At 37.2% G+C, this 24,549-nt stretch overlaps 2 protein-coding genes across 3 annotated transcripts in view; both read right to left on the bottom strand.

Moving 5' to 3' along the window:
- Positions 1 to 8,526: 8,526 nt before the first annotated feature.
- The window catches only part of LOC101083451 (olfactory receptor 8K1), a 52,519-nt gene continuing 36,496 nt past the window's right edge, over positions 8,527 to 24,549 (bottom strand). For both annotated transcript variants that reach the window (XM_023239839.2, XM_023239840.2), the window contains exon 2: positions 8,527 to 10,254. In XM_023239839.2, the coding sequence (XP_023095607.2) occupies positions 9,286 to 10,245 (960 nt within the window). In that variant the 5' untranslated portion in view covers positions 10,246 to 10,254 and the 3' untranslated portion in view covers positions 8,527 to 9,285. The remainder of the gene's footprint in view (positions 10,255 to 24,549) is intronic.
- On the bottom strand, positions 14,279 to 15,460 carry LOC111556222 (olfactory receptor 8K5). Its single transcript, XM_023239841.2, has one exon. It carries the CDS (start codon positions 15,455 to 15,457, stop codon positions 14,516 to 14,518), a length of 942 nt encoding a protein of 313 aa, XP_023095609.1. The 5' UTR covers positions 15,458 to 15,460; the 3' UTR covers positions 14,279 to 14,515.

The following is a 24,549-nucleotide window of genomic DNA, read 5'->3' as shown; positions in this document are numbered from 1 at the left end:
GGTTAAATGTCTGACTTTGGCTCAGGTCATGATCTCGCAGTTCGTGGGTTCGAGCCCCACTTCCGGCTCTGTGCTGACAGCTCAGAGCCTGGAACCTGCTTCAGATTCTGGTCTCCTTCTCTCTCTGTTCCTCCCCTGCTCACACTGTCTCTCTCTGTCTCAAAAATAAATAAAGATTAATTTTTTTATTTTTTATTTATGTTTTACTTTTTTTAACGTTTATTTATTTTTGAGACAGAGAGAGACAGAGCATGAACAGGGGAGGCGCAGAGAGAGAGGGAGACACAGAATCGGAAGCAGGCTCCAGGCTCTGAGCCATCAGCCCAGAGCCCGACGCGGGGCTCGAACTCACAGACCGCGAGATCGTGACCTGAGCTGAAGTCGGACGCTTAACCGACTGAGCCACCCAGGTGCCCCAAAGATTAATTTTTTTAAAAGAGGAAGCCTCTTGGTTATATCCATAAATTTCCTGTCACCTACATATATATTTTAACCAGTAAATCTTATATACATATAATATCATAGGTGTAATAATTATACATACATATTTATGCATGCAATGAATAATAGGATTATGTAGAAAGGAAACTGTCCTGTAAGAACACACATAAAAAAACCAGATAGACACTAAATACATCAGGAAGGTTACCTGCTGGTAGTGGGAGAGGGAACTGAATAAAGAAATAAGGTGAAAGATGTAGAGTTTGCTGAGGCTGCATAACAAAAAAACACAGACTGGGTGGCTTGAACAACAGAAATGTATCTTTTCAATTGTGGAATCTAGAAGTCCAAGATCACAGGCTTGACAGGTTTGGTTTTTTCTGAGGAGTCTCTTAGCTTGTAAATGGCCACCTTCTTGCTATGTCTTCACATGGTCATTGTTGGTTCCAGGTACATGTCTAGTTTCTCTCTGGGTGTCCTAGTTTGCTCTTCTTATAAGGACACCAGTCACAGTGGATAGGGTCCCTATCCAAATGACTTTAACAAGCCATTTTATTTTTATTTTTTTTTAATTTTTTTTCAACGTTTATTTATTTTTTGGGACAGAGAGAGACAGAGCATGAACGGCGGAGAGGCAGAGAGAGAGGGAGACACAGAATCAGAAACAGGCTCCAGGCTCTGAGCCATCAGCCCAGAGCCCGACGCGGGGCTCGAACTCCCGGACCACGAGATCGTGACCTGGCTGAAGTCGGACGCTTAACCGACTGCGCCACCCAGGCGCCCCATTAACAAGCCATTTTAATCAAATTACCTCTTTAAAGATTCTACCTCCAAATACAGTCACATTGTGAAATACTGAGGGTTAAGGCTTCAACATATGATTTTGGTGCGACACAATTTAGCGCATAACAAATTGGAATGAAAAATAAACTAAGGAAAGAGAGGGCCTTTGCCTGGCCCAATGATGGTACAATGTCATGAACTGAGGAATATAATTTTTCTAAACATCTTGCCTTAGGTCCAAAAACAGTTGAAAACATACATATGTTCAGTAGTTAGAAAACTTGCTTCTGGAAATCTGCTTTGCAAAATAATACAAGTTATTAAATTATATAAAAATCTTCATGAGTATATTATTAGTATGGCAAAATAGTAGAAACTAAGTAGTTTGGAAACTTATTAAGTAAATTATAAACATACATAATTAATATAATTTTATATATTCTTTAAAACTTTGTATTTATTATATAGAAATTGAAAAGCTTCTTTATCCATTCATATCCTTGTCAGTGCCTGTTGCTTCTTGTGTTGTTAATATTAGCTATTCTGACAGGTGTGAGGTGATATTTCATTATGGTTTTGATTTGTATTTCCCTGATAATAAGTAATATGGAGCATCTTTTCATGTGTCTGTTAACCATCTGTATGTTTTCTTTGGTAAAATATCTATTCATGTCTTCTGACCATGTCTTAACTATACTATTTATTTTTGGGGTGTTGAGTTTGACAAGTTCTTTATAGATTTTGGATACTAATCCTTTATCACATACATCATTTGCAAATATCTTCTCCCATTCTGTAAGCTTCCTTTTAGTTTTGTTGATTGTTTTGTTCATTCTGCAGAAACTTTTAATCTTGGCGAAGTCTCAATCATTCATTTTTGCCTTGGTTTCCCTTACCTCTGAATACATGTCTAGTAAAAAGTTGCTATAACCAATTTCAAGGAGATTGCTGCCTGTGTTTTTCTCTCTAGGATTTTTATGGTTTCTTCTTGCACATTTAGGTCTTTCATCCATTTTGAATTTGTGTGTGTGTGTGTGTGTGTGTGTGTGCGTGTGCTATAAAAAACCTTTATTCTTTTGCATGTTGCTGTCCAGTTTTCCCAACACTATTTGTTGAAGAAACTGTATTTTTTCCAATGGATATTCTTTCCTCTTTTGTTGAAGATTAATTGACCATATAGTTGTGGGTCCATTTCTTGGCTTTCTATTCTGTTCCATTGATCTATGTGTCTGTTTTTGTGCCAGTACCATACTGTCTTGATGTCTATAGACTTGTAATATAGCTTGAAGTCTGGAAGTCTGGAATTATCATGTTCCATCTTTGTTTTGCTTTTTTAAGGTTGCTTTTCCTATTTGGGATCTTTTGTGGTTCTATACACATTCTAAGATTGTTCTCGCTCTGTGAAAAATGCTGGTGGTTTTTGATAGGGATTGCATTAATTGTGTAGATTTCTCTGGGTAGCATAGACATTTTAACAAGAAAGAAGTCGTCATGTATATACACAATGGAATATTACTCAGCCATCCATAAGGATGAAATTTTGCCATTTGCAATGATGTGGATGGACCTAGAGTGTCTTATACTAAGCAAAATAAATTAGTCAGAGAAAGACAAATACCATACGATTCCATTCATATGTGGGATTTAAGACGTGAAAGAGATGAACATAGGGGGAAAAGAGAAAGAGTAGCCATAAAACAGACTCTTCACTATGGAGAACAAACAGCATTGCTGGAGGGGGAGGTGGGCAGGGAGAATGGATTAAAAGAGTATTTAGGTTGAGTATTAAGGAGGGCACTTGTGGTGAGCACTGGGTGTTGTATGTAAGTGATGAATCACTAAACTCTACTCCTGAAACTAATATTACACTATATGTCAACTACCTGTAATTGAAATAAAAACTTGAAAGAAATGTATAAAAACAACTTTTGTTTTCCACTTTTCTCCTTCTGTTTTTTATTCCTGTTTTTATTTTGCTGTCTAATTTTGGACTATAGAAATGTTTCTAGAGTTTTAAAAATTCCATTTATATATATTTAATGGTGACTCTAGGGAACACAATGTACACACTAATTTTTTACATTTTAATTAGTGTTAATATTGTATTACTTTAAAATGTAGAAACTTTGCCACTGTATAGTCCTATTTAGTACTTCCCACTATATATACACAAAATGTATGTATTGTTTTTGCCTTATAGTGCTCAATTGCTAAAGCAGGAAATATTCAATGCAAGATCCTTTTTGAAAATTCTTAATTTTGTTAAAGGAAGAAAGTAGAAACTAAGAAGAAATTGTGAACGGAATAATATACGTAAAATAAGAATTAAAACTGAAAAACAAACAAACAAACCAAAAGCTTCTGAGAAACAAACTGAAAATAGTATTAAAAAGGCAATATTAAAGCAGTATAGAGGTTCCTCAAAATGTTAAAAATAGAAATATTCTACGATCCAGCAGTTGCACAATTAGGTATTTACATTATATAAAGGATACAGAAATACTAATTCAAAGGGACACATTCACACTGATGTTTATAGCAGCATGATCAACAATAGTCAAATTATGGAAAGAACCCAAATGTCCATCAACTGATGAATGGCTAAAGAAGCTATAGTGTATATATACTTATACACACACACACACACACACACACATATATATACACACATATATATACACACATATATATACACACATAATACTCTGACTCTATCCACATCACTGCAAATGGCAAGATTTTATTATTTTTGATGGCTAAGTAATATTCCATTATATATATATATATATGTGTGTGTGTGTGTGTGTGTATGTGTGTGTGTGTATACACACACATACATATATATATAATGGAATATTACTTAGCCATCAAAAATAATAAAATCTTGCCATTTGCAGTGATGTGGATAGAGTCAGAGAGTATTATGCGAAGCAAAGTAAGTCAGAGAAAGACAAGTATCATATGATTTCACTCATATGTGGAATTTAAGAAATAAATCAAATGAATACTGGGGAGGGCAGAGAGAGGCAATCCAAGAAACAGACTTCTAACTCTACAGAACAAACTGATGGTTCCTGGAGGGGAGGTGGGTGAGGCAGTGGTTGGAATAGGGTGGTGGGGATGACAGAGGACACTTGTGACGAGCCCCAAGGGTTGTATGGAAGGGTTGAGTCACTATATGGCACATCTGAAACTAACATTACACAGTACGTTAACTCACTGGAATTTAAATAAAAACTTGGAAAGAAAAAGGAAAAAATGACCATATTATACTGGTTTCTTTTAAAACGATGTATTTTTTAAAATTAAATAAAAATGTAAATAAGACAATATGTTTTTAAGGTGTAACTTAGGGAAAATAAAATGCCGATTGTGCGTGGACAGCACTTGAAAAATAACACTTCCAGTATTACTCTTGCTTCCAATTAGAGAGAGTTTCATCACCTTAAAATGTGTGTCTTTGCAGCTAATTATCCCACACTGTATCCTAAGCCACAATTACTGTGATTTCTATCACGATGGCTGAATTTTACCTGTTTCGGAACTTGATGTAAATGGAATAATGTTTATGTCTGGTTTCTTTTGCTCAACGTAATGCTATTGAAATTCATACACTCTGTTATACACATGGACATGTATTCCATGTGTATTCCATGTTACTGTTGAGTTGTACTTCAGTCGATGCATATGCTACGATTTATGTTTTATCTATTGATGGACAGTTGAAATATTTCCATTTTGTACTGCCGTGAGTAAAGTTACCAGTATCATTAACATACACCTGTTTTGCTGGAGATCTTTTTATTCCTCTCGTGTAAGCATCTAGGAAAAGAATTCCTGGGAGTAACATGTTTAACTTTACATAAAACTGCCAGTCCATTTTCCAAAGTGAAGTACCTTTGTACCTTCAAATCAGCAACGTATGATAATTTCAGGAGCTGAACGTAGCAGCTGGTATGATTCTTTGTATATGTGATTCTTTGGCAACCTACTATTTTAAATTTTATCCACCCTAGTGGGTGACAAGTGGTAGCTCATAGTTATTTAATTTCATTTCCCTGGCGACTAAGGATGTTCAACTTTTTATATGTGTGTATTGGCCTTTTATATTTCTTCTGTGAAATGTATTTTCTAAGTTTTTTCGCCAGTTTTTGCATAGTGTCTTTTGTTACTGATTTGTAGAATATATCTTGGATCCTATTAAGTCACGTTGGTTTCTTAGCTGATAATTGAACATATATGTATGTGTACATGTTTGGGGCACTCTATTCTCTCGATTACTCCAGGTTTATAGTTGGTCTTTAAATCAATATTGTAAGTTCTTCAACTTCATTCTTTTTTAAAAATTGTTTTAGCTATTCCGGATCTTTTGTGTACTGTATTAAAAGCAGACCTAAAGCCAGATACACGGGACCTAGCTTGCATACCATGAGGTTAGGTTTAGAACATTCTGCTCTGAAAAGGATCACATTTGGTAGCAGTTATTAAATTATTTTCATATCAAAATTTGATCCCAAACTTAACATTGAGTCTTGTTAAAAGTTGTACTTTTGTCTTGACCCTATGATGTCAAGTTAAGGGATGAACTACTTAGATACTTAGGATAACATAGTAAAACAGATCATTCTTTTTTGAGCCAACTCTCTCCAGTTTCTTGAAGCCAGAATGGCTTTCTGTTCTATATGGGAAATTTTAAGTGTTTGCAAAAGCCCCTTCAAGAAACAGTATATCTTGTTTTGTTTTGTTTTGTTTTGTTTTGTTTGTTTTTTTGTTTTTGTTTTTTAGACAGAGGTGATAGGAAAGGAATTCAAGAAATCAATGTACATTCCATGTAGGAAATCAGTCTCAAGGACTTTTAGAAATAATTGGAGCATGAGCTTTGCAATTGAGACATTAGGGGCTTGTAACTAATTCCATTTAATCATTGATACAAATATATTCCAATTTCCAAACTAAAAGCTTGTATGCATGAAGCCATTAATTAGATATGGGGTGAAAATACAAGAAAAACTAAAGGTCCTAACTTTGGGAAAAAGAGAGTGTACAAATACCAAAGGATTTTCATATAGGTTGGTAGCATTCTGTTTTTTTTTAATTAATTAATTAACTAATTTATTTATTTACAACATGAGCAGGGAGGGGGCAGAGGGAGTGGGAGAGGAAGGATGCCAAGCAGGCTCCACACTTTCAGAGCAAAGCTCAATGTGGGGCTCAAACTCATGAACCCTGAGATCATGATCTGAACTGAAATCAAGTCAGACGTTTAACCAGCTGAACCACCCAGGCGCCCTGGTTGCATTATTTCTAAACTATTTATCATTATCATTATGATGACAATCTGTACTTCGCGGCAATTAGGGACAATAGCCCTAACCAATGAAGTCAGGAATGTGATAAATTTCCTGGAGAAAAGAAGGTAATGTTTTAGAGCCATTCTTGATGTAGCTAGAATATCAAATAGCTCACAATATCAGCTAGTGATGATAATAATCACCTGATTATCATCTGAAAGTAATAATCACCTATTAGTCACATGTTGCAATTTTATCATCATGCAATCACACAATGAAAATGATAAGTCAGTAAATGTTCATATCTCTTAAAAAATAATAAAATAAAAATACTTTTGGTAAAATCACAATGCATAGGAATTTTCTTCTGTGTTTTTTTTATTTCAAGTTATTATGCATATTTATAAAATGTTTACCCAACATATCATTAGAATGTGAAAAAACCCTGGGCTCCTGGATGGCTCAGCTGGTTAAGCATCCCACTTTGGCTCAGGTCATGATCTCGCAGTTTGTGAGTTCGAGCCCCACATGGGGCTCTGTGCTGACAGCTCAGAGCCTGCAGCTTGCCTCAGATTCTGTGTCCCCATCCATCTCTGCCCCTTCTACTCGTGTTCTCTCTCAAAACTAAATAAGTATTTTTAAAAAATTTTTTAAAAGAATGTGAAAAACCCTAAATATTTACTCTGAAATAAGAAGCAATAGCAATATCAAGCCCTGAGTACAAGGCTATTTTTTTAGGGATTTTTTAAAAATAATGGTTAAATAAATAAAAAGCTGCAAATAATCAAATGTTCATCAATCAAGGAATGGCAAAGAGAAAGTGACTGATGAGTACTTCACAGTATGCTGATATTCAAAATGTTTTTGAACAGTTATTGACCAAGAAAGATGCTGATGATGAATTGTCAAGTAAGGAAAGTAAGTTGCAGAGGAATGGTGAATTATGATTTTTTAAAATATCTTTCTATAATGGATGGTATTGGAGAAAGCTATTAATATTATTTGACTTTTTGTTTTGTGGATACCAATGGAAATGAAAAGGACTGTGCAGTACAATATAAACTGTTAGGCTAGAAAACAAAATGCGCTCATAACAACAAATAAGCTGACGGATAAGATCCAAAGCCAACATGGTAAACAAAATCGATATGATCAGAGAACACAACTTTGTGTTCATTTTATTGTATTGAATTTATGTTTTATTTTAGTCAGTTCACTTTATTTAAAAAAATTAAAAAGTCTAGCTTTATTGAGATTACAATAGATAAAAACATTGTATAAAACTAAAGTATAAAACATAATGGTTTGATATTTGTAATGTATCATGGAATGATCGCTACCGTCAGGCTAATTATCATATCCATCACCTCACATATTTTTTCTATTTGTCGTGAGAAAATTTGAGATCAACTCTCTTAACAAAAGAAACTACAATACATTAAAGGAGGAAAAAATAAGCAAAATGCATGGATTTAGCACAAGGAGGGCAAGGTTCATATATTGATTTAATTTCCCACAATTTTAACTTTTAATACTAGGGCAGATGGAAACAAACACTAGCGGGTTGTGTACATATTTTAAAAGTCTAAAAAATATCCATGAAATAACAAAGATAATACGAAAATGTAAGGAGTCCATCCATTTGCTGAGTGAGTGCACAATGTGAATGAAGCATCTCGTTAGCATAGTCCGTGCAAAAGCGTCACTGTATATACAGGCTGAAGAAGGGGACTAGACAGGAATGTCTCAGAGGCACCTGGGTGGCTCAGTCAGTTAAGCATCCTACTCTTGATCTCGGCTCAGATCATAACCTCATGGTTTATGTTTGAACCCTACCTGCATCAGGAGCATGGAGCCTGATGGGCTCTTTCTCCCTCTTTCTCTGCCCCAACTTCACTCATGCGCTCTCTCGCTCTCTCTCTCTCTCTCTCTCTCTGTCTCTCTCTTTCTCTCTCTCTCTCTCAAATATAAAAAAATAAATACACTTAAAAAATAGCCTCATTATCTTTAATCTTTGCTATTACTGCTATAGATTTTTCAAAATCTTGATGTCATTTTGATAGACGACCAAATAACTTCTTGATCTTGAGTTTGTTGATTCTAAATCAGCTTATCAGGAGCCTATGGTAAATCAAAGTTACTTATACAGTGTGAGGACCTGTCAAGGGGGACCAAGAATCAGCCAATATTTTTCTCATGTTCTTAATGAAACAATCTTCCCAGATGACCACTGTACCCTTGAAGTAGAAAATATGAACTCAATCCAACTGGTAGTATCATTCTGAAGTGTTATGCTTTATTTCTTATTTAGCCTAGATTCTTGAAACTATTTGATCATGTTGTGTTATAATCACACATTTACTTACTTTCTTGCCTCCTGTCTAGCATACACAATCTTACCTATCATCAATACAAAATCACTACTATAAAAAACACATTAGTATTTTCTGGTAAGTTTTACTCCATTTTGACTAAGATTTTTTTTAGCCTCTACAAACCCAAGTTCAATATGATTTGCCTACAACCTCCAATATGACCTTGGACATAACTTGGGACTTAAATTATCTGGCTATAATATTAATTAATTAATTCATTCATTTATTCAATTGGGATGGAGAAGAATACAGGAAGATATAGGAGGAGTTTTGTCCAAAAAAGGAGGAACACGATCAATCAGGTAAAACATTTCTACTTTTTGATGCTATAATTGAACTGGAAGAGCATTAAACAAAGACTTTTGGACCCACCTTTGCAACTGAACTGTATGATATTAAGTGGGAATTTTGCATCGGTTGGTTAAAATTCTCTTCAGAGCATCTTTTACTTCTTTGTTCCTTAAGCTGTAGATCAATGGATTCAGCATAGGGATCACCAAAGTGTAAAACACAGAGGCCATCTTATCAATATCAAAAGTATGGCTGGATTTGGGCTGCAGGTAAATAAACAATAATGTCCCATAGAACACGACCACCACCGTCAAGTGGGAACTACAGGTTGAGAAGGCTTTGTATCTCCCCTCGGTTGAGTTCATTCTGAGGATGGCCACAAGAATAAACATGTAGGATATAAGAACAATCAAGAGGGAAGAGAGCAGATTACAGCCTGAAAAACTTAAAATGATCAATTCTAATTCACGTGTGTCTGAACAGAGCATGGATATGAGAGGAAGGCAGTCACAGTAAAAATACCTGATAATGTTAGAGCCACAGAAGGACAATTTAAATAATTTGATTGTGAGAAAGAGCGACACAAATGTGCTGTAGAAATAAGGAATAAGGACCAGCGCCCAACGCACCTTCTCTGCCATGATGACCACGTAGAGGAGAGGTTTGCAGATGGCTACGTAGCGATCATAGGCCATTGCTGAAAGAATGAACAGTTCGGTGATGATGAAAATCTCAAAGACTGCCAGCTGGGTGGCACACCAATGGTAGGAAATTGTATTTTTGTGCACCACAAAGTTTACCATCATTTTTGGGCCGATGACAGTGGAGTAACCAAGATCAGTAATTGACAGATGTCTAAGGAAAAAGTACATGGGGGTATTTAGCTTGGAGTCCAAATGGGTCAAGATAACTATGCCCAGATTGCCTGTCACTGTGATCAAATATATGATGAGGAAGATTGCGAGGAGAGGTGCTTGTAGCCCAGGATTGCTGGTGATCCCCAGGAGAATAAATTCAGTCACCTCAATCACTGCAGAATGATTCTGTTTCTCCATAGGATTCATCTTGGTAACCTGTGTAAGGTACAAAATCACTATGTATTATATTTGAGAGGCTATCTTTTAGAAGAATTTAAAATACTGTGCATGAGATAGAGATATACTCTCTTTACCTTGAAACATAAATGAAAACTCCTCTTCCCCTCAGGCCCAAACTACACACACCTACACTCACACTGTAGTGCAAATGCCTAACAATCAGCTTTTTTAATTGTAATGTATTATAACGTAAATCTCTGAGATTAAGCTTTTGATTGCCAAGGCATTGATTTCAAAAACATCCCTCTCAGATAAGCACGTTGCCAGGTACACAACTAGGGAAAGATCAGACCACCTCACTCATGAATTCCCCCTTTTGGAAGGCCCTGGGTGACCTAGAGGGCCGACTGCTGGAGGTACCCTGCATTTCCCTTCCCAAGCTTTAATTCCTGCCTCCTAGGTTTTAAATTCACCGATGACGAGCAAACCCATGAAACTGCAGACATCCCATCCTTGACCCCAATCAAGGCAGAACTCCAAGTCCTTTCCCCCACCTCTCTGAGACCAAGAATAGCATGGGTCCCCGGGCATTCCTAATTGATAGCTTCACTTTGATAGACTGAGACCCACACACAACACATAGTGATGGAAACTTAATTTTTTAATGTTTATTTAATTAATTTTACAAATATTTTTTAATGTTTTTAATGTTTTATTAAACGTAATGTTTAATGTTTTTATTTTGGGGAGAGAGACAGAGCGTGAGCAGGGGAGGGGCAGAAAGAGAGGGAGACACAGAATCTGAAGCAGGCTCCAGGCTCTGAGCTGTCAGCACAGAGTCTGACCTGGGGCTCAAACTCACAAACCCTGAGATCATGACCTGAGCCGAGGTCAGATGCTCAACTGACTGAGCCACCCAGGCACCCCAATGTTTACTTATTTTTGAAAGAGGCAGACAGAGCATGAGCGGGGGAGGGGCAGAGAGAGAGAGAGAGAGAGACCCAGAATCTGAACAGGCTGCAGGCTCTGAGGCTGTCAGCACAGAGCCTGACTTGGGGATCGAACTCAGGAAAGGTGAGCTCATGACCTGAGCTGAAGGCAGACACTTAACTGACTGAACCACTTGGCACCCCTGTATGTTTGCTTTTTAAAATTCTGAAGCCCAGAAAACAAACATATACACCTCAACCTTAAGCTTTACCTCATTGATAATGATCATATCTGTTTAAAATAACAAGACATTAAAAAAAACTTTTCAAATGTTTGATGGAGTGATGCAAAAGGTGATGTTCAGGAAACCTTTGACATTAAATATATATTTCAATATTCTCACATTACTGCTCAGTCTATTTACCCTCTACAAAATCTAATGCTGTACTATATTAATTTCAGAATATTGTTATTTGTATCACGTCCACGTTTGCCACATCTGGTATTTCTGCCTGGCGAATCACCTATACTAACGATCCTCCAATCATAGACTCCTTTTGCACTAAAAGGGATTTGGCCAATCTAATTATTTATGAATTCTTCATGGAGATACATCTAAAGAGGCCCAGTGGAAAGAAGAATACAAATGGATATCAAGCACTGATGGAGAACTCATTACGTGCCCGACACTTTTCTGAGCACTTTACATAGATTAACTCATATGATGCATACAGTAATTCTAGAAAATCGATGGTAGGACCGTATCCATGTAAATGTCAAGGAAATGACTTAACTAAGGTCACTCAGATAATAAGTGGTGGGGTCAAAATTAAAAAAAAAAAGTTATTCTGTCTTCAGAATATATTCTCATAAACACAATAGGAGTCTTTCTCTCTATTAAGGTCACCCTGAGTCAGTAGGAAATGAATAGTTGAACAAGGGGAACATGAGGTAAATAAGGATACAGGAAGATTCTTGTTAAAACAAACGACAAAAGCAGTTAAGTTATTTGACAACAAAGGTGATCTAATAGCACAGCTCAGAGTACCAGAGAGTATATAATAGATCTGTCCTACACATTAATCCTATTGATGGCAGAAAAGTATATTGCAAAGGAAAAAGCAATTTTGCAGAGCATAATGCTCTTCAAGACTTTGGTGATGACCCAGTTTAAGCTGTACGTCCTGACATTTTCCAAGACCAGTGTTTTCTACTTACCTTACTGGAGAATCAACTTCGACTTCCTATTGTTTTAATCTTCACTGGTTGCTGCAGAATGTATTTAAACATTTCCCTGCCCTCTTGAGACTCATTCTGTTAAAGTTTTAATCCGACTCCAGAGTTAAAAAAAAATGCGTGTAATTACTTGAGCGAGAGTACCATGGGTCTCTGAAATTATTCCTGGAGTATCCCATTGAGAAAGATCAGAAGTGTTTTGTATGGGTGTCTAACTGAATAAATTACACAATATCATTGAACACTGGGAATCATAAATATGCTCAGCATTTCAGTTCATGCACATATTAGTTATATTACACACATACTCTCTCTCTCTCTCTCTCTCTCATACACACACACACACACACACACACACACACACACACAACTATGCAAGGGTAAATGAAAGAATGACTTCCTAGAAAAAGATAATGCGATATTGGATAGTACAGCATCCATTATCCAAATATACTGTTCCTAGATATATAATTATGGGCTAACATAAGGCAATGTTTTGTGACTTATATTGTTTCTGCCAATGCATCAGTGGTAAATCTTTTCTTTCCCTGTTCATGAAGTATCTTTCGTCTCTGTTTTTAAGGATTTCTCATTATCATTGGGTTTTGGAAATTTGATTGTAATGTGGGTATACTTTCCTTTCTGTTTACCCTGCTTAGACTATTTTTAGCTTCTTAAATCTTTGGGATTGTAGTTAATGTTTTCTAATGAACTTGGAAAAAAAAACATTCTGGCCAACATCTCTTGCAATGGGTTTTCTGTTCCACATTCTCTCTTTTTTCTTCTTAGACCTACATTTAAATGTATAGTATACCGCTTGTTATTGTTCTGGAGATCACTTAGACAATTTTCAAAGTGTTTATTTAATTTTTGTTTTCCCTCTGGCTTCATTTTGGGTAGCCTCTATTGTGATATGCTTAAGTGAAGTTATTTCTTTTTCAGCTGTTGTTACTTTTGTATGTGTGTACTTTTATGTGTGTTTGCGTGTAATATTGTATTTTAATTTATAGAAGTTCCCTTTGGTCATCTTTAATCTTTCATTTGTGTCCTCAAAAGGTGAGTGTTTTTATTAAATTTTTCAATACATTGAGCATATGTTTTCATATGTTTAATATGTTATAAAGTCCTTGCCTGGTAATTCTATCATCACTGTCATTTTAGATCCTATTTTAATTATTTCCTGGGTAGGATCACATGTTTCTTTCTTCACATGCCTTCACTCATATCTAGTACTTGTGATTGGATGCTGAATATTGTGAATTGTCTGTTAATGAAGACTATGTATTTTTTATCTTCCTAAGATAATGCTAAGTTATAAACACTGTTAAACAATGTTCATAATGTTATAAACAAGTATTACTTGGCTTTTTTTGAGATTTGTTTTCAAACTATACGAACAGGATCTGAAGTAGTTTTTACCTCAGATCTCTACTGGATGCCTAGGTGTTAAACATGGATTCTACACTCTGGCTTTCAGAAATTTTCATGTCTTCCTGCCTTATGTGACCCTGGAATTGTTTAGCTCATAATTCCATGCTCATTCTTTTAATCACTTGTGTACTTTCACTATAAACATTTCTAAGTTAGTGTTGAGCCATAAACTCAAGAAGACCTTGTAATGTAATTAATTTAAATGTAAATAAATTCAATTCTCCAAAGGTAGGAATTGGGGGAATTGATTTTTAAGAAATCATGATCCAACTATACATTATCTGCAAAAGATTCACTTTGTTTATACTTTGTTGTGGGTTCAGAAAATACAGAGTAAATAAGATTGTGAAGATACCTACCCCCATCCCCTTTGCTCCCCCCCAAAAAAAAACTTGAAAGAAACAAACACACACTTATTTTACTGATGCAGCATTTAATAAGGTTTCCAGTGGGAATAATGTAAAGTTCTATGGGATAACTAAAATAAACTTTGAATCAAAAGCAAGGAATGTTTTGGGTGAGTGCATTTAATTAAGATCCAAAATATGAACTGAATATATATAAGTATATTGGTTAAATAGAAGAGATTGCTTTGTACATGATAATTAGTCTTTGTTCTGGAGTCAAAAAGAATTAGATACATTATCAAGTGACATTTGCCTTTATCATTGTTTATTAGAACATTATTCCATGTTGAATATTAGATACAAAGTTTGCGCTGATTCTTAAAGACCCTGCGGAAGGCATTTTTTACCTCTTTGTTTCTTAAGCTGTAGATCAAGGGGTTAAGCATGGGGATCACTAATGTGTAAAACACAGAAGCCATTTTATCAGTATCAAAGGAGTGGGCAGATTTGGGCTGCATGTACATAAATAGTAGAGACCCATAGAACACAATCACCACTGTCAAATGAGACCCACACGTGGAGAAAGCTTTTTTCCTACCCTCTGCAGAATGCATTTGAAATATGGATATCAGAATTAGTATATAAGACACAAGGACTACCATCAAGGAAGAGATCAAATTAAGTGCTGAAAATAGTATGATCAACAATTCTATGTCTTGTGCATTTGAGCAGAGCATAAGTAACAAGGCAACATCATCACAATAGAAATGACTGATGACATTAGAACCACAGAAGGTCAATGTAAAAATCTTAATAGTGAACATTAGAGCCTGAAAGGTACTGTAGAGGTATGGAATGCCCACTAGCATGTGACAAAGTCTCTGGGACATAGTAACATTGTAGAGCAGAGGGTTACAGATGGCCAAATAGCGGTCATAGGCCATGGCCGACAAGATGAAAAATTCACTAATGATGAACATAAGGAAGAAAGCCAACTGTGTGGCACATGCATAATAAGAAATGGCATTTTGATCCACAACAAAATTTACCAGCATCTTGGGACAAATGACAGTAGAATTACCAAGATCAATGAAAGCCAGATGTTTGATAAAAAAATACATAGGTGTATGTAGGCGGGAGTCCACCTGGGTCAAGATGATCATGCCCAGGTTGCCCACCACTGTGACTGTATAGATGATAAGGAAGACCCCAAAAAGGGGAACCTGTAGCTCAGGCTGCCTTGTGACTCCCATAAGAATGAACTCCGTCAGTGATGTTAGATTCTGTTGGCCCATGTACTCCAGTTAACTCTTCTGGGAAGACATAGAGAGGTTGCTATTAGCTTTCATGTAGTTCATTTAAATAAATTACAATATTTGTAGACACAGTGTAAATATTTCTTTGTAGTGGGGATAGAAGAAGAATTTCCACATCTTATTTTGAAACTAAAAGATAGAATTCTCTACTTCTCAGTGAGAGATCCACATGAAACAAATGTACTGGGATAGCCAATTAAACTTTAAATAGAGCCAACAATATTTGGAACATACCCATTGATTTTTAAAAAGCCATACAAGATTGGCAAAGATATTGGTATAGGAGGATGCTGGGCTCACTGCGTCTTGCTGATCACTTAGATTCCACCCACATTGGCCTAGATAACCCAGAAAACCGCCAGAAGACTAGCAGAATGGAATCTCTGGAGCCAAGCGTAGACAAGAGGCCTACTGAAGAAGGTAGGAAGGGCAGAAAGGTGGTGTTACACGGACTGGCGGGAGGGAGCTAGGGCAGTGGAGGGGCATCCCACTGGACAAGGCAGAGCCCCTGAAGTCTGGTTTGCAGAGAGAAGAGGCCGGATTCTGTGAGTTATGACAGCCAGCAGGACTTAACATCTGGAATGTTAAAAGTCAACGGCTCTGCTCTCAGAGAGTGGGGAGGGTGAGAGGACACTGGCAGGGAGAGTTGTTGAGCCCCAGAAGGACAGAGCTCAGCAGGGGAACAAAGGCACTGGCAAGTGCCATTTCCCTATCCCATCCCCCAACCGTAATTCTAAAGGGACCCAGTTCCCATCACTGAACTTGCTTGCACACTGCAAACGCCCAATGCTGTGCTTCTGTGGATCCATGCCTCCGATGGGCATGCCTCCCTCCCAGTGCTGCAGGGTCCCTCCCACAGAGGACCACAAAGGGCAAATCTAGCTAAGCCTGCCCCACCCTCCCCTGTGCAACTTGTGGATCCACCCAGTCTAATATGCCCTTGGCCAAATCCCATCTAAGCAGCACCACAAGCCTAGCAATGTGCAAGCAGCCAGACAGGGGCCACGCCACTCCACAGTGAGTCCTGCCCCTGGGATAGGGGAAAATAAGGTACACACCAGTCTGACAGTGGCCCCAGTGGTGGGCTAGGGGCAGACATCAGGTCTGACTGCGGCCCCACTCACCAACTCAAGTTACTCCAGACAGCACAGGGGAAGTTCCCTTCAAGTTGGAGCTACCACAGGGACTATCCAAAGGACAAAATGGAAGAATTATCCTCAAAAGAAACTCCAGGAAGTAGCAACAGCTAAAAAATTGATCAAAACTGATTTAAGAAATATAACAGAACAAGAACTTAGAATAATACTCATAAAATTAATAGCTGGGCTTGAAAAAAAGTATAGAGAACAGCAGAGAATCTATTGCTACAGAGATCAAGGGACTAAAAAATAGTCATGAGGAATTAAAAAATGCTATAAATGAGGTGCAAAATAAAATGGAGGTGGCCATAGCACGGATTGAAGAGGCAGAGGAGAGAATAGGTGAATTAGAAGATAAAATTATGGAAAAAGGGGAAGCTGAGAAAAAGAGAGATAAAAAAAATCCAGGAGTATGAGGGGAGAATTAGAGAACTAAGTGATGCAATCAAACAGAATAATATCCCTATCATAGGAATTCCAGAAGAAGAAGAAGAGAGGGAAAGGGGTTGAAGGTGTACTTGAACAAATCATAGCTGAGAAGTTCCTGATCTGGGGAAAGAAACAGGCATTGATATCAAAGAGGGAACAGAGAACTCCCTTCAGACGTAACTTGAATTGATCTTCTGCATGACATATCAGGGTGAAACTGGCAAAATACAATGATAAAGAGAGAATTCTGAAAGCAGCTAGGGATAAACAGGCCCTAACATACAAAGGTAGACACATAAGAGGAGTGGCAGACCTATCTACTGAAACTTGGCAGGCCAGAAAGGAATGGCAGGAAATCTTCAATGTGATGAACAGGAAAAATATGCAGCCAAGAATCTTTTACCCAGCAAGTCTGTCATTCAGAATAGAAGTAGAGATAAAGGTTCTCCCAAACAAGCAAAAACTGAAGGAATTCATCACCAGTAAACCAGCCCTACAAGAGATCCTAAAGGGGACTCTGTGAGTGAATTGTTGCAAGGACTATAAAGTACCAGAGACATCACTACAATCATGAAACCTACAGACATCACAATGACTCTAAACCCACATCTTTCAATAATAACACTGAATGTAAATGGACTAAATGCTCCAACCACAAGACATAGGGTATCAGAATGGATTAAAAAAAAAAAAAAAGACCAATCTACTTGCTGTCTACAAGAGTCTCATTTTAGGCCTGAGGACACCTTCAGATTGAAAGTGAGGGGATGGAGAACTATCTATCATGCTACTGGAAGTCAAAAGAAAGCTGGAGTAGACATACTTATATCAGACAAACTAGACTTTAAATTAAAGGCTGTAACAAGAGATGAAGAAGGGCATTATATAATAATTACAGTGTCTATCCATCAGGAAGAGCTAACAATTATAAATGTCTATGCGCCGAATACGGGAGTCCCCAAATATATAAAACAATTACTCACAAACATAAGCAACCTTGTTGATAAGAATGTGGTAACTGCAGGGGACTTTAATACCCCACTTACAACAATGGATAGATCATCTAGACACAGGATCAATAAAGAAACTAGGGCCCTGAATGATACATTGGATCAGATGGACTTGACAGATATATTTAGAACTCTGCATCCCAAAGCAACAGAATATACTTTCTTCTCGAGTGCACATGAAACATCCTCCAAGATAGATCACATACTGGGTCACAAAACAGCCCTTCATAAGTATAAAAGAATTGAGATCATACCATGCACACTTTCAGACCACAATGCTATGAAACTTGAAATCAACCACAGGAAAAAGTCTGGAAAACCTCCAAAAACATGGAGATTAAGGAATGCCCTACTAAAAAATGAATGGGTCAACCAGGTAATTAGAGAAGAAATTAAACAATATATGGAAAACATGAAAATGAAAATACAACAATCCAAATGCTTTGGGATGCAGAAAAGGCAGTCCTGAGTGGAAAATACATCGCAATGCAGGCCTTTCTCAAGAAACAAGAAAAATCCCAAATACAAAATCTAACAGCACACCTAAAGCAAATAGAAGCAGAACAGCAAAGACACCCCAAACCCAGCAGAAGAAGAGAAATAATAAAGATCAGAGCAGAAATAAACAATATAGAATCTAAAAAAACTGTAGAGCAGATCAACGAAACCAAGAGTTGGTTTTTTGAAAAAATAGACAAAATAGATAAACCTCTAGCCAGGCTTCTCAAAAAGAAAAGGGAGATGACCCAAATAGATAAAATCATGAATGATAATGGAATTATTGCAACCAATCTCTCAGAAATACAAGCAATTATCAGGGAATACTATGAAAGATTATATGCCAACAAACTGGACAACCTGGAAGAAATAGACAAATTCCTAAGCACCCACACACTTACAAAACTCAAATAGAAAGAAATAGAAAATTTGAACAGACCCATAACCAGTGAAGAAATTGAATCAGTTACCAAAAATCTCCCAACAAATAAGAGGCCAGGACCAGATGGCTTCCCTGCAGAATTCTAGCAGACATTTAAAGCAGAGATAATACCTATCCTTCTCAAGCTTTTCCAAAAAATAGAAAGGGAAGGAAAACTTCCAGACTCATTCTATGATGCAAACATACTTTGATTCCCAAACCAGAGACCCAGCAAAAAGAGAGAACTAAAGGCCAATATCTCTGATGAACATGGATGCAAAAATTCTCAACAAGATACTAACAAATCAAATTCAACAGCATATAAAAAGAATTATTCACCATGATCAAGTGGGATTCATCCCTGGCTGCAGAGCTGGTTCAATATTTGCAAATCAATCAATGTGATATATCACCTTAACAAAAGAAAAGATAAGAACCATATGATCCTGTCAATCGATGCAGAAAAAGCATTTGACAAAATTCAGCATCACTTCTTAATAAAACTCTCAAGAAAGTTGGGATAGAAGGAACATACTTAAACATCATAAAAGCCATTTATGAGAAGCCCATAGGTAATATCATCCTCAATGGGGAAAAACTGAGAGCTTTCCTCCTGAGATCTGGAACACGACAGGGATGTCCACTCTCACCGCTGTTGTTTACCATAGTGTTGGAGGTTCTAGCATCAGCAATAAGAAAACAAAAGGAAATCAAAGGCATTAAAGTTGGCAAAGATGAAATCAGGCTTTCACTTTTTGCAGATAACATGATATTATACATGGAAAACCAAATAGACTCCGCCAATAGTTTCCTAGAACTGATACATAAATTCAGCAAAGTTGCAGGATACAAAATCAATGTACAGAAATCAGTTGCATTCTTATACACTAATAATGAAGCAACAGAAAGACAAATAAAGAAACTGATCCCATTCACAGTTGCACCAAGAATCATAAAATACCTAGGAATAAACCTAACCAAAGATGTAAAAGATCTGTATGCTGAAAACTATAGAAAGCTTATGAAGGAAATTGAAGAAGATAGAAAGAAATGGGAAAACATTCTGTGCTCATGGATTGGAAGAATAAATATTGTTAAAATGTCAATACTACCCAAAGCTATTTACACATTCAATGCAATCCTAGTCAAAATTGCACCAGCATTCTTCTCGAACCTAGAACAAGCAATCCTAAAATTTGTATGGAACCACAAAAGTCCCTGAATAGCCAAAGTAATATTGAAGAAGACCAAAGCAGGAGGCGTCACAATCCCAGACTTTAGCCTCTACTACAAAGCTGTAATCATCAAGACAGCATGGTATTGGCACAAAAACAGACACATAGACCAATGGAATAGAATAGACTCCAGAATTGGACCCACAAAGGTATGGCCAACTAATCTTTGACAAAGCAGGAAAGAACATCCGATGGAAAAAAGACAGTCTCTTTAACAAATGGTGCTAGGAGAACTGGACAGCAACATGCAGAAGAATGAAACTAGACCACTTTCTTACACCATTCACAAAAATAAACTCAAAATGGATGAAGGACCTGAATGTGAGACAGGAAACCATCAAAACCCTAGAGGAGAAAGTGGGAAAAATCCTCTCTGACCTTAGCTGCAGCAATTTCTTACTTGACACGTCTTCAAAGACAAGGGAATTAAAAGCAAAAATGAACTATTGGGACCTCATGAAGATAAAAAGTTTCTGCACAGCAAAGGAAACAATCAACAAAACAAAAAGGCAACCAACGGAATGGGAAAAGATATTTGCAAATAACATATCAGACAGAGGGCTAGTATCCAAAACCTATAAAGAACTCAGCAAACTCCACACCCAAAAACCAATTAATCCAGTGAAGAAATGGGCAGAAAATATGAATAGACACTTCTTTAATGAAGACATCCAGATGGCCAACAGGCACATGAAAAGATGCTCAACGTCACTCCTCATCAGGGAAATACAAATTAAAACCACACTCAGATATCACCTCACACCGGTCAGAGTGGCTAAAATGAACAAATCAGGAGACTATAGGTGCTGGCGAGGATGTGGAGAAACGGGAACCCTCTTGCACTGTTGGTGGGAATGCAAACTGGTGCAGTTGCTCTGGAAAACAGTGTGGAGGTTCCTCAAAAAGTTAAAAATAGACCTACCCTATGACCCAGCAATAGCCCTGCTAGGAATCTACCCAAGGGATACAGGAGTGCTGATGCATAGGGGCACTTGTTCCCCAATGTTTATAGCAGCACTTTCAACAATAGCCAAATTGTGGAAAGAGCCTAAATGTCCATCAACTGACAAATGGATAAAGAAGATGTGGTTTATATATACAAGGGAATACTACTTGGCAATGAGAAAGAATGAAATCTGGACTTTTGTAGCAACGTGGATGGAACTGGAGAGTGTGATGCTAAGTGAAATAAGCCATACAGAGAAAGACAGATACCATATGTTTTCACTCTTATGTGGATCCTGAGAAACTTAATAGAAACCCATGGGGGAGGGGAAGGAAAGAAAAAGAGGTTAGAGTGGGAGAGAGCCAAAGCATAAGAGACTCTTAAAAACTGAGAACAAACTGAGGGTTGATGGGGGGTGGGAGGGAGCGGCGAGTGGGTGATGGGCATTGAGGAGGGCACCTTTTGGGATGAGCACTGGGTGTTGTATGGAAACCAATTTGACAATAAATTTTATATTTAAAAAATGAAATAAAATAAAAGTCTATTCATAAAAAAAGTAAAAAGCCATATAAGCATTAATACAGATTTATTAGACTTTATTTCATCTACACAATGGTATCAATTTTCCTTTTGTACACTTCCATTTTTGTATGATAATTCCAGTGAAATTTTGATATTCTTAATGAAAGAAGCAGAAATAATCTGGAGGCAATGCAGTTTAAGATTTAGGTTCCTCATTTGCATTTTCAAGGCCATGAATGAGGCTTATGCATGAACTAACAAAGTAATATATCTTTGTAAATGTTGCAAATGTAAAATATTTTAACCTTGATCAATTAAGCTCATTTTCTGTCTCCATTCCAACTTCTCCATCATCCTTCAGCTAATGTCAAGATAGTTTGTCATGTCTGAGGAATTTGTGGGATCCAGTTAAAAAGAGGTTGAGTAAACAATACTTTATTTGATGGTTACTGAATATATCTATATGGTTCAAAATCAATGATATTTATCACTGAAAAGTGCCATCCATTTGGTGTAAGAACAGCTGTTAAGAACACTCCTACCACCCAATATGCTGAGATGTATGTCATTAATAAGAACATATTTATGGATATTATGATGCTTTTTTTTGAAAAACAGAGAGAGACAGAGACAGAGACAGCATGAGTGAGGGAGGTGGAGGGACAGAGAGAGAGAGGGAGAGAGAGAATCCTAAGCAGGCTCTGCATTGTCAGTACAGAGCCCCACGTGGGACTCAAACTCACAAACCCTGACATCATGATCTGAGCCAAAATCAGGCTTACCTGACTGAGCCACCCAGGCACCCCAAGATTTTATGATGCTTTTGATTATTAGTTTTAGAGCTGAACTTTAAGATTATGTTTCCATCGTAAATAAATATTCAAATTTACATTGCAACTTACATGCATAGTTTTATTTCTTCTCTTTTAATTTTTTTTAACATTCATTTATTTTTGAGAGAGAGAGAGAGAGGGAGTACAAGCAGGGAAAGGTCAGAGAGAGGGAGACAGAGGATTGGGAGCAGGCTCCAAGCTGTCAGCACAGAGCCCATTGTGGTATTTGAACTCACAAATCATGGCATCATGACCTGAGCTGAAATCAAGAGTCTGCCGCTTAACTGACTGAGCGACCCAGCCTCCCCTATTTCTTCTTCTTCTTCTTTTTTTTTAAAGAATGATCTCAAATTAGGATAAGCCTCAAAATGCACAAGGTTTGGATCCACTCCTGCTAAAATATACAGTTTATATCAATATTCAGGAATATTGAATTTTACATACTATATTTCCTCTGCTTTGCTTATTTATATGTATAGATTGATTCTTCCATTGTGGATATGATAAGGTCTATAAAACATTTAACATATTTATTTGAGTGTTTATTATGTCAGTTTATTTCTCAAATTCTACAATGGGATGTACGTAGGGCACAATACTGTGATTTGCAAATATCTCTCTGATAAGTGTCGCCTTCATTTCATAAAATTTACATCGGAAGTCAGTGAAACAAAGTGATTGAAGACAGTGAAACTGCTTTAGCTCAATCCACCTGGATTCCTTCCTTTCCCCCTGTTTTTCAGTGAACATTCGGAACTCTGTTAGCATGATTTTCAAGTGGAGAAGGAATTGGAATTGAACATATTCAGTCAGATAAAATACAGAATAGAATTACTTTCACGTAACGAGATGTGTAGCTTTAGTCAGTACAACTAGCAGTCCAAGGGGGTTAAGGTAGACGCTTCTACCTATCAGATGAAACTCACGGGAGCCTACCACAGGCCAGCTGGAGTCTGAAGCTACCCGGTGGTAGCTGGCAGATTTCTAAGAATCTGATAATTTTTAGTGTTGAGTCAGCCAGTTTGATCCCCGGAGTGGGCATGGACGAGAGAGGCAGTACGGGAAATACCATCCCATTTTCCTGGATGATATTGTCTATTGTTTCTCCATTGAGTTCCTCCCTGCTTTCAGGGCCCTTCCTCTTGCACGAATAAGCTCCAAGGGTCGCCGGACCTGCTGTCATGGGTTTTCCCACAGAATGGAAAATGCACCAGCTTAACAAAGGGATTCAGAGTTCTGGTACCAATCCCACCACTTTGAAGTCGTCAATGTATTGCTAAGTACTAGTCTAGTGTTTATTGAGTTTCTCTCCATTTTCAGTGTCAGTTTTTACCTCTCTCTGAAGATATCTGGATTCTTTGGCCCTGTTTTTTTCTCTTTTAATTTTTATTTTATTATAAAAATAATTGACATGAGATCTACATAGTTAAAAGATTTTTAACTCTACAACACAGCATTGTTAACTAGGCACGATGTTCTATGACACATCTCTAGATCTTACTCATCTCACATAACTGAAACTTTATACCTGTTGATTAGCAATTCCCCATATGATCTAGGAACACTGCTTCTGAGTATTTATCAAAAAGAATGGCTATTAAGGTCTTAAAGAGATATTAACACCCTATCCATTCTTATTTTGAAAAGGATATCTGATCAGTTTTGAACATCTTTTTTTTAAATTTTTTTAACGTTTATTTATTATTGAGAGACAGAGAGACACGGAGCATGAGCAGGGGAGGGGCTGAGAGATGGAGAGACACAGAATCTGAAGCAGGCTCCAGGCTCTGAGCTGTCAGCACAGAGCCCAATGCGGGGCTCGAACCCACAAACTGCAAGATGGTGACCTGAGCTGAAGTCAGATGCTTAGCCGACTGAGCCACGCAGGCGCCCCAGTTTTGAACATCTTGATGCATACATTTTAAATACTTCCATTTAGGGCTAACCATTAAAACAGGATATAAAAAACGACATATTGAAAATGACTTTTCAATCTTCAGACATGGTAATATTAGGTAGGAATTATTTGGGGTTCAGG

The sequence above is a fragment of the Felis catus genome, chromosome D1, assembly GCF_018350175.1.
Source record: "Felis catus isolate Fca126 chromosome D1, F.catus_Fca126_mat1.0, whole genome shotgun sequence".
NCBI lineage: Eukaryota > Metazoa > Chordata > Mammalia > Carnivora > Felidae > Felis > Felis catus.
Note: the sequence above shows the minus strand (reverse complement) of the source record. Positions and strands in the feature narration are given on the sequence as shown.